At 47.3% G+C, this 18,055-nt stretch overlaps 2 protein-coding genes across 2 annotated transcripts in view; one reads left to right on the forward strand and one right to left on the reverse strand.

The window, feature by feature from the left end:
• ARSG (arylsulfatase G) overlaps window positions 1-11,050 on the forward strand; it is a 56,221-nt gene extending 45,171 nt beyond the window's left edge. Inside the window, exons 10-11 of the mRNA XM_090257893.1 lie at window positions 1,012-1,102; window positions 10,642-11,050. Of these exons, the coding sequence (XP_090114019.1) occupies window positions 1,012-1,102; window positions 10,642-10,946 (396 nt within the window). The 3' untranslated portion in view covers window positions 10,947-11,050. The remainder of the gene's footprint in view (window positions 1-1,011; window positions 1,103-10,641) is intronic.
• Window positions 11,051-11,638: 588 nt separating this feature from the next.
• Window positions 11,639-18,055, reverse strand: part of WIPI1 (WD repeat domain, phosphoinositide interacting 1) — a 31,338-nt gene continuing 24,921 nt past the window's right edge. Inside the window, exons 9-13 of the mRNA XM_090257892.1 lie at window positions 17,025-17,189; window positions 16,152-16,259; window positions 15,382-15,500; window positions 14,915-15,015; window positions 11,639-12,178 (exon numbers count right to left, since the gene is read on the reverse strand). Of these exons, the coding sequence (XP_090114018.1) occupies window positions 12,131-12,178; window positions 14,915-15,015; window positions 15,382-15,500; window positions 16,152-16,259; window positions 17,025-17,189 (541 nt within the window). The 3' untranslated portion in view covers window positions 11,639-12,130. The remainder of the gene's footprint in view (window positions 12,179-14,914; window positions 15,016-15,381; window positions 15,501-16,151; window positions 16,260-17,024; window positions 17,190-18,055) is intronic.

Consider the following 18,055-nt stretch of genomic DNA (forward strand, 5'->3'; position numbering starts at 1 on the left):
GTTTTGAGTTACGGCTTCTTTTCCTGTTTGGAAGGAGCCCACTGTCCTCACACTGGCCGGGGGACTGCAGAGGTTGTCACGAGAAGCAGGTGTGGGAGGACCCCACCCTGGGTGTCTTCTCAGAGCCGGAAGACTTGGTGGGGGGGCAGCCGTTGACGGCTCCAGCAGACGTTTCTCATTTTTTTTAGCCCCATGGAAACTTTGAATCACATAAGTGCCTTCCCAGGGATATATATCAGCCATGATTCATACCAGGGCCATCTCCCGCTTCCAGCCCAAACCCACCAACCTACCAAGGACACCGGTCATTTAGTTTGTACCAAATCCTGCCCTGGGAAACCCTGAATGAGGTGTTGCCATTCTGCAGGGATTCTTTCATCTGTGACTTCCTGAGGAAGGGGTCCCTCAGGCCGAGTCGGGTAGAATTGCGCCAAAGGTGAGGACACCCCGTTCAGGGGTTAGGTGGTGCCTGTTTCTGGAGAAATCACACCTGGAGGTCCTCTTCTGGTGCCCCCTTATGCCATCCTTGCTCCAGCAAGAGTTAAAAAATCAACTGGGTGCTGAAGAAGCCATTTTGCAAAGAAATCCGGGGATCCCCTGCATCAGAATCCCTGGGATTCCTTGTAAAAAAGACAGGCTCCCAGGCCCCATCCTGAACCTGGAGGGTGGAGCCCAGGCAGGGCCGGCCTCCTGGGCACAATTGTGACTGGCTCCTCTCGGTCTCATTTTGCACCAGACCCTGCAAATCACAAAGCTCCTATTGGGCCCAGGGACCTTACCAGAGCAGTAACCTTCTCCAGTCAGTTCCCAGTGGCTCCCAGGAGTGGGCTGGTGTGCACTACGGGCCTGTGTCTGTTGGTGTTTGGGCAGGATTGGGGTTACGGGGGTGTGTGTGTGTGTGTGTGGATAGTGGGGCTGGTGGGAAGGAAGGGTCATGGCAAAGGAAGTAATGCGTCCCAGGGAGCATCTAGCATGGTTTTCTTGCTAGTAAGCCCTGCCACCCTTCCTCAGGTGCTGTTTCACCCCAACAGTGGGGCGGCTGGAGAGTATGGAGCCCTACAGACTGTCCGCTGGGAGCGCTACAAGGCCTTCTTCCTTACTGGTGAGTTAGTGAGTGCGGGCCTGCCTCTTCCCCGCCAGGCCTCCAGGAACGAGTGTGGGCGTCCCTTCTTTGGGGAGCCCTCCGCACCTCTGACAGTGGCTCTGTCCCCAAAGCCTGGGCCCAGCAGAAGGTCCCAGCACCCAAGGACCCAGCACATGCCCTGTGCACCTACGATACAGAGCAAACAAGATCTTGCTACTGTCTGCTTAAATTTCCAACAAGCCCAGAGCTCGTTTAGCACATTTGTACAGTTCCTTTTCACTGGAAGAACATTTCATTTGTTAACAAAATCCGACCGAGTAAATGTGGAGCTCTGATTGGCTTTATGAAGTGATTCATGAACTGGGCAGCAACGCTCCCCAAGCAGCTAGAAAGGTGCTCGGTGTGGGCTGGCTGTGTGCAGAATGGAATGTTTTTATATGCAGATGGCTTATTAGCAAAAGAAAGGAAAGGATTATTTTTTAGGGCAGTCATCTTCTTTGGGGAGGAAGGAACGGCAGGGGTTTAATCCTGCAGATAATCTCACTAGTATTGATCAGGAAATTCCGGACTGATTGGTTTAAAATTCACTCCAGAGGCTGAAACTGCAGTTAGGATAGTGGGTTTTGAATTAGTCACGGGACATAGCACAGAGGACTCCGTTCTGGCCTGGTGTGTGTTCGTTCGTTTGTTTGTAACGCTTTCCACTGTTATGCTGTAGATGCCAGTTTGGACGGGCATTAAATGGAAGCGTAGAGATATTTGGAAGTGTAATTTACTTGACAATAGATGGTTTCAGAGGTCTGTTTAGCAAACTGACAGAAGTCTCTGCTTCTGGGTTCACTCAGTGATCATCTTAAATGCACTTGTATGTTTTAAAAATGTGGTAACTGGATTAGAATGGTTCTCAAAATCTTCCACCAGCTTCTTGCTGCCAGCTGAATTCACACTCCCTCCACCCTGGGTCCCTCTTCTTTTCCAGTTTCCCCAAGAGCAAGGGCCCTCTTCTTTGGCCTTGATCAAAAAACTCGCTCTCACCTTCCCAGCTGTGTAGGAACTGGAGAAATCTCATAGATTTATCATATTTTGCCATAAGTCACATGAACTCACAAAGAGACTGGAGGCCTCATTAGAAACGAACGATAAAATTTATTTAAGGGTCTTAGAGTTTGCACACTGGGGAAGACAGCTAGGCAAAAACCCAGATGTGTTCCCAAGAAAGGAAAGTTAAGGCTTCTTACAGTAAGAAGTACATTCTTGAGAATGATCAGTCCTGCATCCTTAGGATTCACACAAGACCGTTGTCAGCCAGATGTCTGGTGGATATATATGTGAGTCCTTCAGCGGGTAATCATTGTCTGGAAGACTGGTGGATCTGTCCAGGTACATAGCCAGGCACTGCTGCAGGACTGGCTGCTTACAAGAATAGACGTAGTTCTTCATGCCTCTGCCTTCTGCTTCCAGTGACTGCATTTTATATACAGGGAATATCTTCTCTCACGTATATGCCAGTAATTTAAGTGCATGTTTTATTTCTTCTACTAGCTCTAAGCTCTCTAAACTCAGAGCTCTGTAAACTCTTCAATCTTTCTTGTCTTGAAGCGTATGGTATAGTATCTTGTACCTAGTACGAACTTTCACAATTATTTTTAATGAATGGAAAACAAACAAAAACCCTCACCCCATCAAAATCTGGGACCTGATGCAGATTCCATTTTGATTCAGTTATTCAGTGTTAGAGCTTTCCAAAGAATTATATATTACAGAACAAAAATTACTCTCCCTGAGTGTAAACAAGTGACCCCAAAGAAAATGTGGCATTAAAACCAAACAAGCCCTATGAGTTCATAACTTGGAGGATATTAAAAATGCCACAGCAACCTTTGATTCTCCAAACCCTAAAACGCAAACCAGTCAGATAATTGTTGTGCTTTCCGATGGAAGCTTTCTAGATTACAGTCCTTACGTTACATTATCTAAGAGGTATGGTTTCCCCAGGCTGAGTTAATTTCAGAAGTAATAACCCTGCCAGAAAGCCCTCGGCACCACAATACTGGAATCATAAATGTTCCTATGAAGTAACAGACTGTTTAAAATGATCACAATCGGACGGGAATGATAACACCCAGGACGTCTGCTCTGAGGAGGCATCCAGCTCCCAGGAGAGTCAGGGAGGGAGGACGGATGGGATGAGATGGGAATAGGATGACACAGGGCGTGCTCTGGTTCCTCCCCACTGCAGCCCCTGGACACCTGCCCCTGCCCCCCCCCCCGCCCCCCCCTCCCGCCAAGCACTTAATACTGGTGTTAGATATGCAAGATGAATTGACATCTCCTACATTAGATTAGAGAAAGATGTGAGTCCTCCTATGACGAGGCTGTGATTTTCTGGTCGTGAACGAGGAGTGGCCTTAAAAAGGCACCCGGTCTGTGTGGCCTAGAATTAAGGTATCTTACCGTTCTTTCATGTCTTAAAAAGTCATCAGGGCAAACTTGACACACAGCGAAAGGCTCAGATCTAAATGGTACACTTTGATACGTTTTTATTAATGCGTATACTTGTTTAAGTACCCTCTTAATGCTTTGAATTACACCCATTTTTAAATGTTAAATCAACTTGGAATTCCTGCATAGACCCCAGTTAGTTGTGGTTTAAAAAATATATCTACTTATTTCTGGGTTTGATTTATCAAGATTTTGTCTATAATTTTGCTTTCTTACGATGTCTGTGTCAGGGTTTAGTATCAGGGTTTTGCTGACCTCATAAAATAAGCTGGGAAGGGTTCCTTTCTCCTCTATTTTCTGGAAGGGTCTGTGTGAGCCTGGTGTTTCTTTCGTATTGGATTACATTTATCCACACAGCTGTTTGCGCCTGGAGTTTTCTTGAAGGAAAAGTTCTTGGTTATACATTTAATTTCTTTAAAAACATAAGGCTATTCAGATTTTGTATTTCTTGTATCAGCTTTGGTAAGTCGTGTTTTTCAAATAATTTGTTCATTTCATCTGAGTTGTCAAATTTATTAGCATAAAATGTTCACCATATTTCCTCATTATCCATTTAGTTAACATTTTTAACAAACCAGCTTTGGCTTTGTTAATTTCCTTTGTGGCTTTCTGTGTTATAACGTCTGCTTTTATTTCTATTATTCCTTTTTTAAAATATATATATATATATTTATTGTTTTTCAATTACAGTTGTCCCATTTTCCCCCCATTGCTACCCCCTCAGCCCACCCCTTCTCCCACAGTCAGTCCCCACCCCGTTCTCCACGTCCATGAGTCATTTATACACGTTCCTTGACTAGACCCTTCCCCTACTTACCCCCCTTCTCTCCCTCCCCCCTCCCCCCTGGTAACTGTTACTCTGTTCCTTGTTCAGTTTTGCTCATTTGTTTGTGTTGTTCATTAGTTTCTTGTGTTAGGTGATATCATATGGCATTTGTCTTTCGTTGCCTGGCTTATTTCGCTCAGCATCATTCTCTCTAGTTCCATCCATGTTGTCGCAAATGGTAGAATTTCCTTCTTTCTGTCTGCTGCATAGTATTCCATTGTGTAAATGTACCACAGTTTTTTGGTCCACTCATCTACAGATGGGCACTTAGGCTGTTTCCAGCACTTGGCTATTGTAAGTAGTGCTGTTGTGAACATAGGGGTGCATAGGTTTTTTTGAATTGGGGTTTCAGTATTCTTCGGGTATAATCCTAGCAGTGGAATTGCTGGATTGAAAGGCAGTTCCATTTTTAGTTTTTTGAGGTAATTCCATACTGTTTTCCATAGTGGCTGCACCAGTCTGCATTCCCACCAGCAGTGCACTAGGGTTCCCATTTCTCCACATCCTCGCCAGCACTTGTTGTTTGTTGATTTGTTGATGATGGCCATTCTGACTGGTGTAAAGTGGTATCTCATTGTGGTTTTTATTTGCATCTCTCTGATGGCTAGTGATGTTGAGCATTCTTTCATGTGTCTATGGACCCTTTGTGTATCCTCTTTGGAGAAGTGTTTGCTCAGGCCCTTTGCCCATATTTTAACTGGGTTGTCTGTCTTCTTGGTATAATATTTTGGAGATCAATCCCTTGTCTGAGGTATCACTGGCAAGTGTTTTCCTATATGGTTGGGTCCCTTTTCATCTTGCTGATGTTTTCTTTTGCTGAGCAGAAACTCTTTAGTTTGATGTAGTCCCATTTGTTTATTCTTTCCTTTATTTCCCTTGCTTTAGGAGATATACTGGTAAAAATATTGCTACGTGGGATATCTGAAATTTTCCTGCCTGTGTTTTCCTCTAGGACTTTTATGGTGTCACGGCTTACATTTAAGTCTTTGGTCTGTCTTGAGTTTATTATTATTTCTTTCTTTACTTATTATTAGTTTAATTTACTCTCCTTATTCTAGTTTTCTAGAGTGGACATATAGGTAATAAGTTTTGAACTTTTTTGTATTCAAACATAAATATTTATAACTACAGCTTTTGCTTTAAACACTGCCTTATCTGCATCTCATAGATACTGATATGTTTTATTTTCATGATCATTTAGTTGAAAATGTTTTCTGATTTTCTCCTTAACCCATGTTTAGAAATGTGTTGCTTAATTTCCAAAATTTGGGGCTTTTCTAGCTATCTTATTTTTGTACTTTCTAACTTAATTTTATTATGGTTAGAAAATTACTCTGGAAGGTTTGAATCTTTTGAAATTTACTGAGACTTATACCGCCTTGCACGTGGTCTGTATTGGTGAACATGCCATCCGTAAGTCAAGCAAATAATGTGTATTTTGTAGTACTTGAGTATGTTTCATAAATGTCCATTAAATGGTGGTGATAGTTGTTCAAATCATCTGTATTCTAATTTTTTCCCTAGTTGTTCTATCAATTATTGAGAGAAGGATGTTATACTATCCATTTAGGACGTGGATTTGTCTGTATTTCCCTCTAGTTTTGTCTTCCTTGAAAAGGAAGTGTCCCTCTTTGTCCTGGTATACATGTCTTGGGTATATTTTGTTTGCTACTAATGTAGCCACTCCAGATTCTTATGTTTATTGTGTGCGTGATATATCTCTTTACCTCCTTTTACTTTCAATTCATCTGCTTTATATTCAGAACAAATCCATAGCATAGAGAGGGCTCTCATTTCCTCCAGTTTGACAGTCTCTGCTTTTTAATTGGAGAGTTTTGTCCATTTGCTTTTCTATATAATTCACCTATCTAAACAGAGATGTTTTACTTTTCCCTTTTCAATCTGGATGCCCTTTATTTCTTGTTTTTGTCTAATTTCTCTGGCTACAACTTCCAGTACAATGTTGACTTTAAGTGGCAAGAGTGGACATTTTTATCTTGTTCCTGATCTCAGCAGGGAAGCTGTCGTTCTTTACCAATGAGTGTGATGTTAGCCGTGAGGTTTCCATAGACAGCTTTTATCAGATTGAAGAAGTTCCTTTCTAGTCCCAGTTTGTGGAGTGTTTATATCATGACAGGATGCTGGATTTTGTTAAATGTTTTTTTTTTCTGCAAGTTATTGAGATGATCGTTTTTCAGGCCATTATTCTATTAACATACATTGTTTTTTTAAAAAAAGATTTTATTTATTTTTTAGAGAGAAGAGAAGGGAGGGAGAAAGAGAGGGAGAGAAATATTGACTGGTTGCCTCTCACATACCTCCAACTGGGGACCTAGCCCACAACCCAGGCATGTGCCCTGACTGGGAATCGAACTGGTGACCCCTTGGTTTGCAGGCTGGTGTTCAGCCCACTGAGCCACACCAGTCAGGTCAACATACATTGTTTTACATTGGTTTTTGTATGCTGAGCCAACCTTGCATCCCAGGGATACATCCCACTTGGTCATGGTGTATAATTTCTTTTTTTTTTTTAATATTCTGCTGGATTCAGTTTGTTAGCATTTGTTGAGTTGTTTTTTGTTTGTTCTTTAGCATCTATGTCCATCAGGGATATTGATTTGTACTTTTCTATGGTATTTTGTTATGGCAGCCTGTGCTGATTAATACAGCATTTCGAATTTCTTTGTGTCTTTTCATGACTTGATAACATTTATTTTTAGTGCTAAATGACATTCCATTGTGTGGGTGTACTGCAGTTTATTTACCCGTTCACCCACCGAAGGGCATTGTGGTTGCTTCCAACTTCTCACCATTATGAATTGTTTTGACAGTTCTGCTAGAAACACCCACGTGCGTATCTTCGTGTGGACATACATTTTTAACTCCTTCGGGTAAATACCAAGGAATACGATTGCTAGATCATAGGATAAGAATCGGGTTAGTTTCGTAAGAAACCACCAGACTGTCTTTCAAAGTGACTGAACGATTTGGGATTCCCACCAGCAGTGGGTGACAGTTCCGTCGCTCCACGTATTCGCCAGCATTTGGCGTTATTACTGTTTTCAAGTTTGGCCGTTCTTGTAGGTACGCAGTGGTGTCTCATTGTTTAAACTTGCAGTTACCTAAGGACATGATGTTGAACGACTTTTCATAGGCTCGGTAACTAACTAGAGCAGCTTTGGAGAGATGCCTATTCAGGTCTTTTGCACACATTTTAATTGGGTTGTTAATGTTCTTATTGTTGGCTTTTTAAGAGTCCTTTGTATGTTTTATTTAACAGAGCTTTATCAGATATGTTTTTCTCCATATATTTTCTTCCATTGTACGGCTTGTTGTCTTATGCTGTTGGCATTATCTTTTACAGGCATTTATCCTGCTTGGTGTTCTCTGAGCTTCCTTGATCTGACATTAATTTGGGGAAAATCTCAGTCATTATTATTTCATAAATTTCTTTTGCTCCTTTCTCTCTTTCTGGTATTCCCATTATGCATTTGTTACAGTTTTTGTAGTTGTCCCACAGTTCTTGGGTAGTCTGTTCTGGTTATTTTCAAGGTGTGTGTGTGTGTCCTTGCTTTTCAATTTTGGGAGCTTCTTTTGAGGTATCCTCAAGCTCAGAGATTCTTTTCTCAACAATGTTCAGTCTAATGGGCCATCAAAGGTGTTCTTATGCTTATTTCTGTTACAGGGTTTTTGATCACAGCATTTCTTTTAGATTCTTTCTGAGAATTTGCATCTAAGAAATAACGGGCCCCCATGGAGTTTTTCATTCTCAGACTTGTGCAAGCTAAGCCTCCAGCAATTCATTGGCTGCAGTTGAAGCCCCCCTGCCCTGGCGCCGGCTCCTGGAGGTGTCCGCTCTGGCTGTGCTCTAGCTCTCTCATTCATCGGGATCTTCAGTTTTGGGGGCGCTGGTGTGCCCTGTGGCCTTACTTCTCCGACAGCGCTAAGAAGAGTTGTTGCTTTTTCAGTTTGTTCTGTTTTTTACTTGTTAGGGAGGGACAACTTCTAAGCTCCTTATATGGCAGGCTAGAAACTGGAAGTCTTCTAGTTAGTATTTTATTTTATTTTATTTTTTAAAGATTTTATTTATTTTTAGAGAGAGGGGAAGGGAGGGCTAGAGGGAAAGAAACAGCAATGTGTGGTTGCCTCTCAGGCACCCCCAACTGGGGACCTGGCCTGCCACCCAGACATGTGCTCTGACTGGGAATCGAACCGGCCACCCTTTGGTTTGCAGGCCGGCGCTCAGTCCACTGAGCCACACCAGCCAGGCCATATTTAGTAATTAAAAACAAAACAAAACTGGGCCTCGTGGGAGATCCATTGTAGAGCTTCTGACCTGTGTTATTTAAGGAGTGTTATTTTTTTGTTGTCATGGGCACTTAATTACTAGCTAATCTCCTTGAACTTGTGGAGGCTTGGCCTTACGCTTCGTTAGAACTGGCTTTCAGATTTGGTCCTTAATCACAGGTAAATGCCTCCGTCCTGGGACATGGTTTTCACCGCTAGCGTGAACCTTTTGGGACTTCAGTGGAAAATACGAAATGTTTATGAAGCCTTTCTAACTTAATAGAACTCAGACTCTAAACCGAATCTTCCCTGTAGCGGGTAGCGCAGAAATGCCTGCTGAACTCATCAGGCTTGTAGCTGTTGCTAGGGTCTGTCTCCCTTGTGTGCGCACAGCTCAGGGGTCAGCCAAAGATGTGAAAGAGGTTTATTTGCAGATTTGGACGCTTCCCCTAGCTGGCTCCCTCCTACCCAGGGTTTTGCTCTCCCGTTTCATCTGTTGTGGCAGCCCTGAACTCTGTCCCCTGCCACCTCAAGCCAAAGAGACCGCAGCTTCCTCCTGGGATATAGCTGCTCTGTGCTGTACAGACAGGGGCAGAGGGCACTTACAAGGGGAAAACACTTTTAAACACAGACCCAACCCAGTGTGGCTTTTTTCCTGCAAGGATCAAATCCCTTTCATTTTCTGCCTGTGTTGGTTATTTTCTAGTGCCTTCAATTTTTAAAGACATATTGCCCAGAATACATAATTGTTATCTACTGGAGGGGGGTGTTAGTTATATGCCAGCTATCCCCACTATTCCCTTAATTGGAAGTCTTTCATTTTTATGAGGAGTCAATCCCAACGTTCGCTTGACAGACTGCCAAACCTCACGTGACTGCTCTTTATTGTCAGTGAAGGAGAGCTAAAGTTGACCCCAAACGAGGCAAAGGCAATAAACTTTCCTGCTCTGCTGAACAACCTGAATCTCCATCGCAGCAGGAAAACCATTAGGGGCGGGTCCGTAAAAGCTGTGCAATCTGCCCGTCCTGGTCACTCAATATTTCCGATTTTGCTCCTGTCCAGACCGGACAAGGAGCATGCAGATCTGCTTTTACTGAATTGCATTGGCCGTGGTGCTCCCATCTCGTTAACAAAGGGCGTGAGAAGAAGTCACCGCCGGACCATCCTAATCACACAGCTGTTTTTTTCATAAGAACGCACGAGGAGCCATTGGAAAAAGTTCCCTGACAGACACCTCAGTGCCAGAAAATGTTCTGCTTCCCCTGAGCAATTGAATTTAAGTTTCTAACTTATTAATGCTTAGCTGCTGAGCAGCCCAGAGTCAAAGGAGGTCTTTAGGAGCCCCTGTATTTCTGAGGGCTATGCTTTGTTTATTCAGATATATTCATTTTTGTCTGATACTTTACTTCTTTGCATGGAGAAGGCAAAGGAACAACAAAAGTCATCAGGATCACTGACAGCCAGGGACGCTGCCCTCACGCCGCATGGCTGCCTCTCCTCTCTGGGACTGCCTGCACAGCCAGGTTCTCATTCATGCAAGCATCTCAGCTGCAACCCAAAGTGAAATTGGTCGCCTCGCCCGCCTGCCTAATGCACCAAATTGAATGTATTTGCTATCCAAGAAATCAATTTAAAAAACAGACAAGCAAATTTACTCCCAAAGGGCTGAGATGAAAGATATCTGAATGAATGAATGTTCTGCTGGCTCTGAAGGCAAGTCCAGGGAGGAGTTCCATGTGATTCTGGACAACAGGAGCATTGTGGAACGGGCATGTAGATTCTCGAGGCGATTTCTTTGACGGGGAGAGCAGTCGTTGGAATAGTCATGTGCTGGTGTTTGAATTAGTTTATAATCAACCACAGGCCTGCCCTCTTACAGCGCAGGGGTAGAGCTCGGTTTGACAGGGAGTTTGTCACCCTTTGTTGTCACCCTCTCTGCAGGTGGAGCCCAAGCCTGCGACGGGAGCGTGGGGCCTCAGCAGCACCATGAGCCTCCCCTGATTTTTAATCTAGAAGATGATGCTGCAGAAGCCACGCCTCTAGAAAGAGGCAGTGCGGAGTACCAGCGTGTACTGCCCAGGGTCCGAGAGGCCCTTGCAGGTGTCCTTCACGACATTGCTGACGACAACATCTCCAGAGCGGACTACACGCAGGACCCTTCGGTCACTCCCTGCTGTAACCCCCGCCAGATTGCCTGCCGCTGCCACGCCACCGATGTCCCCACAAGCAGAGACATCGGGAAGTGAGACGGGCAAGTTCACGTCTACACTTCAGCCTTATCTTCTCTATAGTTATTTCCACTTTAAAAGTACGTCTCAGAATTTTGTTTGAAAGCCACTACTCTGCACACCCCCCCACTGTCCCAGTCTGCATGCTGGCTTGAGAGGACACCTGCAAGCAGCTGTAATGGGAAGCACAAGGGCTTCAGAGTCAGACCGGGCGCAAGCCCCAGCTTTTGAACTTGGGCCGTTGCAAGCTGATTTGGAGGATTCCATCAGGTGATACATAAAAATGCCTGACGCATTACCTGACCTCAGAAGCTGTTTCAGTCTTTTTTTTTTTTTTAATGTACCCAGTTTCACTGGTCCTTTTAGTAGAGATTTGTTCCAACTGACATCTAGGGCAGGACTTCTCTGTCTTTAATGTGCATACAAACCGCGGGGGAGCTTGTGGAACTACAGATTCTGACCTGGGAGGTCTGGGCTGGGGCCTGAGGGCCTCCTTTTCTAGGGCGCCCCTGGGGAAGGCCTGGAGTGGCCTGGATGTTGACTAGACAAAGCCCGATGTTCCCAGGCCTTTGAGCAGAAGAGCCCACGGGTGAGCCCACAGCTCTGCCCACCTCCCCAACGCCCTTTAAAGGTCAAATGCCTGTAGTTTAAAGGTCTTAGGAGTTCTTCCTGCTTCCCAAAGCCACAAAGAAAGAAATTTTTAGAGTCTCAAAAATGCATGGCCATGATTTTATTATTAGTGTCCTAAATGGGACTCAAAGGTGGTGAGTGATTTATTCCAATCACTGCAGAAAATACTTTGCTCGGCTAAAATAGTCTCTCTCTCTATGTATGTAATATACAAGAAATACAACTCGAAGACCTTTTCGTATAAGTACATTTTTACACAGCATACGTTTAAAAAGGATGCCCTTTGTAATATAAAATTCTGGTAGAGACCAGTATGATTAGTTGGTACTGACGTCAGGGCTGTGACGTATTTTAAACAGCAGGGTGTGTACGCCGCGTCTCCCGTACCCCTGGGCAGCCAGGGCCGCGGGGGCTTGCTGAGCAGTGAACCATGTCCTGTGGCTTAAGCAGGCAGCACCTGGGATTCCTGCCCCCCATTCTGCGCCCACAATCGCACTCCATTCTTCCACCTTCCTCGCGTTCTCCACACCCACCTCACAGGGGGTGTCCTGATTTCTGAGGTGCGCTTCCCATCAGGACTGCTTCGCTTTGCCCTTCTGACTTCCACGGCACAAGATTATCTACCGAAATCAAAACAGAATGGCCTTACTCTTTCCAGGAAGAGGCTGTTAGGCAGGCTGCATTATCAACAGATCTGCGCCCATGCAGGCTCGGCCCGGGAGGCGGGGCACCACGCCCGGAAAGTTCACCCCTCCTACTTAGGTGGGGGCAAGTCTGGCCCAGTTTCAGAGGGGACGGACTATCTATAAAATATTTGTGTGCGTGTTTATCTGTACACGTGGATTTTTAAAAAAGGCTCGTCTTGTAAACACAGACTGCTAAATCACTATGAAAAGGTCAGTACATGCCCTTGGTCCCAGTCCCCTTAGTCTCGCCCACTAGAGGAAGGCTAGTGTCAGAAAACGTGACGACTTGTGAAGGTTGGCTAGTTACGGAGACAAAAGTGCCCACCCTCCTGAGTACCGCAACTTTCTAAGACACCAGAAACGCGCACTTTTCTTTCATCGCTCTAGGAGAAAAGCAAATCCCAAGGAGAGAAGAGTGATCACAGCCAGGGAAGTGTCAGTATTTTTTTTTTTAAATAGCACTGGTGATGACCCATGTTCTTAAGGCAAAGCCCGCTGGGAGCCCCTCAGGAGACCACCCAGGGATGCCCACGTTCGTGTCTGCAGGAGAAGCAACTTTAACCAAACCGAGGCTCCAAGATTCTTTCACAGTCCTGGACGGTTTTAAGGAATGCAGGTAGAGATGTGAATTCTGGGCAGTTCTACACTAGGCACAGAAGAACAAAGGAAGCCGTCTAGCATCTCCAGTTGAATATTATTGCCAGGAAGGGCATGACCAAGACGGTCCACGTTGAGAGAATGTCCCAGCAACACTCCTGGCTCTGACCCTTGTGCGCTGAGATGGAGAAACCTGCCTGCCACCCTGTCAGTAGCCCATAGGGGCACAACCCTGCCCCCGCCGTCACCTGCAGGCTCGAGCTCAGGCTGGGGTCTGCTTGGCTCTGTGACACCTACTGCTGGCTCTGCACACGGGCCGCCCAGCACTTGCTAGGGCCCGGCGGTCGTTCTAGGGAACCACACTTGCTGACCTCACCACAGGAAGCCTTCCCTGTGAGCACATAAAACCATCTGATGTAACTGAAACCAACTTTCACTCCTTCAGTCCAAGAGGGAGACAAGGCAACTGGCTCATACGCAGCTTCCTGGCAGTGCACAGGCGAACAGGCCACGGGACTAGGTCTTGGCAGCTTCATTTTTTTTTTGACTCCAGACAAATGCTCTACATAGTGTACCTATAATTTTATACAGGTTTTCTTTGGCAAGAGACCACCTCCTGAATGCCAATATCTGAAGTACCCAGATTCTGTAAATAAAGAGGTTGTAAAGCCTACTATGATTACAGTTAAGAATATAATAACCTTTTCTAGCAGTCACAGACTTTTACCAAAATCACTGAAATGGAATCTCATAGTCACTTTTATCCCCACCTGTATCTGACTTGCTCTGGTTCCTGGAAGATGCACCTTCAGGGAAATAACCACCAACTTTTGGGTGACAGAAAAAACCCCTTTATGGTTAGTTGGGGGCCTGTGACCCCAAAGGCAAAAGAGTTGGTACCCTGGGAGGCAGCAAGCCAACAGATGTTTTTAAATCTATAACCAGTATTTTTCAGAACCTCTGCTTTCTGCCCCTAAAATATAAATTGTACTTATTGGCAATGTGTTTGGCAACCTGCCCATTGAGAGCCAGAACGTGAAACTCAAGCCGCAGCCCACGGAGCCCTTTTGGGAACTCACGCAGCCCTGCAGGCACGCGCAGGAAGCCGGATCTGTGAGCCATCCTCCGGCAAACGGAGCCTCAACTGATGCAAAGGAATGATCAGGAGACAGCAGGACGCACCAAGACCTGGTGGGCACCGGGTCAGTGCCCATGTGGCTACGTCTCTGCCCCCGATAGGGTCGCTCGGTTGACTCTCCAAGTCTCAGCCCAAACACCGCTTCTGTCGCTAAATGATTTCAGGTTGGCTCCCTGGGCTGTCTTCTAACCAAAGCTCACAAGAGGCATCCATATGGTGCCTTAAATGGAAGCCTGAAGAATCAGAAGCTAAGGAGGCCGTGGCAGCCACCCAGGGAGAGGACCTTGTGTTTGGACAGGGATGCTGGAAGAAGCCAAGCCCAGTGCCCAGCCGACCCCGCGGGCCCTCGCTGCCCGCACAGCCGAAGCAGGACGCCGGGAAGCCCCGCTGGTGCTGCCCAGGAGCACTCTCCACGCAGCCGGTAGTGAACGGGGGCCTGCAGCTGTGCAGAGGCTGGGGTCTGCCCTGTCAGGGGGGGAGGGGGAGGCCCCATGTGCCCACAGAGCACAGAGGCGCAGCCCTGTCAGATGATCATCTTTAGTCCAAAGACGGAAGCATTTTGCAAAAGCGCCCTTAGGAGCCTCAGGAAAATCAGAGTGAACGCAGGCGAAAGTTCCTGCCTTAGGAGCAGCTGAGATAGTGCCTAAGAAGCAAAGTCAAGGATTCGAGGCCCTGGAAGGTAGCGAGCGAGGCCACAGAGACTCCCTGGGTTAGTATACGGTTACTCTTAACGCTGTTCCGCTGAGCGTGACCTGATAGCCAGTGCACAGAATCGGCCCCACACAGCGCAGCGAACACCTATGGCTTTCTGAGTGTTAGAGAGGATTAGTCGTCCTGGACTAGCCAACGCGCAAGGGGCCGTTGCCCGTGCATGGGGCGGAGGCTTCCCTCGAAGCACAGACTGGGCCGCTCTTTTAAGGATTCCTAATGCTCACAGGGGGAAACTCATTCTCATCATCAAGACACACTGGTCCCGTCGCAAACTCGTGTTCAGGAATAACCTCTCCTCGGAGCGCCCCGCCATCCTCCGAATAACCTGGAAACCAAGAGCAAGACATGAGAGAAGCCCCAGGGTCTCTTCCTGAGCCACGACGCCTGGGCAGGACACCTCGGAAAAGGGAGGCTCCAGGGATAGGAGAGAGGCCACTTTAGCCTTTCGGGTGAGTCAGAATCCCCACCATGGACGGTCTCTCGGCCTCTGAGAGAAGGGTGCTAACCTCGCCCGCCCTCCACCCAGGCGCCTGAAGCTTCCCACCTTGTCAGGGAGAGGGGCATGAGCTGCCATGCCTGCCGGGTGTAGGGGCCTGAGTTTGGGGGCTCCTCCCATGGCCTCTCCATCCACAGGTAACAGTGAAGGGGAGGAGAGGGTCACCGTTACACGCGTGCCCGCACGCCCGCTCACCCGGCACCGTGGAGGTGGAAGATGTGCTTGGTATGGCTACAGTTGCTGCATAGGACTGAGGTAATGGGGGTCTGAGGTCATTTTCTTTATTCTCTTCCGTTGATCCTGAGCCAAGCAACCTAATTGCAGCAATTAACAGGGAAAAGAAAAGAGGTCATCACAGGCCCAGGGCACCTCCAAGGGGAAAGGCACCAGGAAGCCCCGGCTTGGCCAGCTGAGTGTCAAGGATAGACCTCTCGGTGCCCTGCTGGCTCCGTGTGAACTGCAGCAACTTTAGCTCGCCAGGGTCAATCATGCAACTTCTCAGGGACCCCTTTTCCTTATATTTAATAAAGGAAGGTCAGCCCTTTGCTTTTCCTGGTGCACTCAGGCAACGGATGCTCCGTGGGGGCGGGGCAACGGCAGCTCACAGTGTCCTGGCCACAGTAGGAAGAGGTCGTCCTGTACTTGGTCACAGAAGTGAAGAGAACTTTTCAATTCAATTCAGTAAATGTTTCTGAGCACGCGTTATGCACAAGGGGGAAGGCCAAGCAGGAGGACATGTTGTTTGGCGTGTTATTCATCCTGCCACTTTCCCAGAAGCACACAGTGTGGTGGGGGTGCCTGACATGGAGCCCAACCCAGAGCAGGTGCCCGCTCGAGGCCTGCCCCCAGGTCGATGGTAAAGGAGAAAAGCGAGAGCACCGAAGCTCGTGATCATCCTTGGCCAGGTAACAGCTCTACACAACCAGCTCCCGAAAGACTGTCTTTTTGAAAACTAGCAACTTTACCTGTGAGTCTTGATTAAGACACACTCTCCCCCGTCCTGAGGGTCCAAATTGTAGACGTAAAGGTGTCCATCGGATGATGCAACCAACAGCCTCGGCAATTTCTGGATCCTGTGAGCCAAGGGAAACGTGCACTGTGGTTACAGCAAGGATGGGCCACGGACCAGCTTCACATGACAAAGCCTCGCTCACCCAGACTGTCACCAACTTCTGCATCAACAAACCCTTAGCCCACTGACCCGAGGTCCTGGGTTTCTGGCTGTCTGCATCCAGATCTACCTTGAGGATTAATTCTTGTGTCTGAAAATAACTGCATGGAAGAGCCAGAAGGACATGTGTATACGCGATTACTCCATGAAAAGCTATTGCCAGCAAAAACATTAGCTTCCTGCATGGGACGTCACGTCTCTCTATCTTGCCTCTGCATCTAACAGTGACATAAAGGGAAAAAGTGGAAAATTTGGCTTGCCATCTTTGCTGGCTAGTGTTATAATATTTTTAAAATGTTTTAACTCCTTTCAACATCTTAGCTAAAACATCTGTCAACCCCATAGATGTCTGAACCTAGACACGGGAACGAGAGCCTTTTTTACATGATGACGTAAACACAGAATTGTTTTCAAGACAGTGTCATCATCACCTGAAGATGAACATTCCGATGCCAGCGTCCAGCTGCCCCCCCACCCCCCGAGAAAACATCTAACCAGACAGCAGAAGCAGCTGCGGGAGGCTGTACGGTTTTGATTTTGCTCACCCTCCCTCTTGGCCATCTTCTCTTCTCCCTCTCTTTTTTCCTGTGCATGTGTCTGGGGAGTCTGTGCTTTGGGGAAATAAAGGTGCAACAACGGTGCTGAGAGTGGGCGGAGCCATACGTACGCTGAGAGGGTGCAGATGTTCCTCTGTCCAGAGAAATTCAAACGCCCGGTGGCAAAGGCCCTGTCCTGATTCATCATGTCTGACACCTGGGCAGGGAGGTAGTTGGACGCGGCCATGAACATCTTTCCCATGTAGCCGCTCCAGGTCGAAGGCTCTTCGGGTCGACTGGGGGGGCAATGCACAGGCGAGGGTGAGACAGGGCTGCGGGCACCGCATCTGTCCCGTAACCCACACCCCCAGAGGCCGTGAGCGGCCTGCAGCACAAGAGGGAGAAGCTGCCTCAGCGTAACGTTCTGCCCACCGAGAGCGACTCAGGACAAGTGAGCTGAAGGGGCCATCTGTACTTCAGAAGAGCCACTGAAAGCTCTTAAGAGGTACCCGATGTTACTGCTTTCCTACATTAACCAAGTTGGATCTGATGGCTAGTCTGATTTCTAGATTTCTAAAAGGGGATTAAGGTAGAGAATGAGATGGAATCACTATCTGGACTCTATAAAAGAAGCTCAAGCCTGTCCCGTGTTCAGGGCGGAACAGACGGATCTCAGTGTGAAGGCCTCCAGGCCAGACTGAGTGGGAAGCACACCTCTGGGCCAGACTCTTGGGTGGTGTTGGATTCCGGCCTGGAGCACCCCGGTACAAGCAATTCGTAATGGTGGAGAGAATTCAAAGGCAACTGGTAGGCCCCCTGCAGTCCTCAGGCTTTATCCCAGGGCCTCTGCCAAAGGGGTGACTGCTCTGTTGGTGAGGGAGGTGAGTGTGGCCGGGGACACAGGCACCTCTGCTATGCGCAGTGAGCAGCACCCCAAGGACTATGGTGGCCGCACCTGCTGAAAGGTCCCTTGTCTGCCAGCCCGGATCGTGGTGGGGAACACGCCCCCCAGCTCGGAAGCTCTGGGGTCCATTTCTCACTCTGTGACCTCTGGCTGGATGGTTCTGGACCAACCTCTCGGCCTCCACGTTCTCATCCGAAAGTGAGGGGCCCTTTGAGGCGCACTGTACTGCTGTTGTTCTACGAGGATGCTCTTACGCAT

The sequence above is a fragment of the Furipterus horrens genome, unplaced genomic scaffold (assembly GCF_987537825.1).
Source record: "Furipterus horrens unplaced genomic scaffold, mFurHor1.1.pri manual_scaffold_11, whole genome shotgun sequence".
NCBI lineage: Eukaryota > Metazoa > Chordata > Mammalia > Chiroptera > Furipteridae > Furipterus > Furipterus horrens.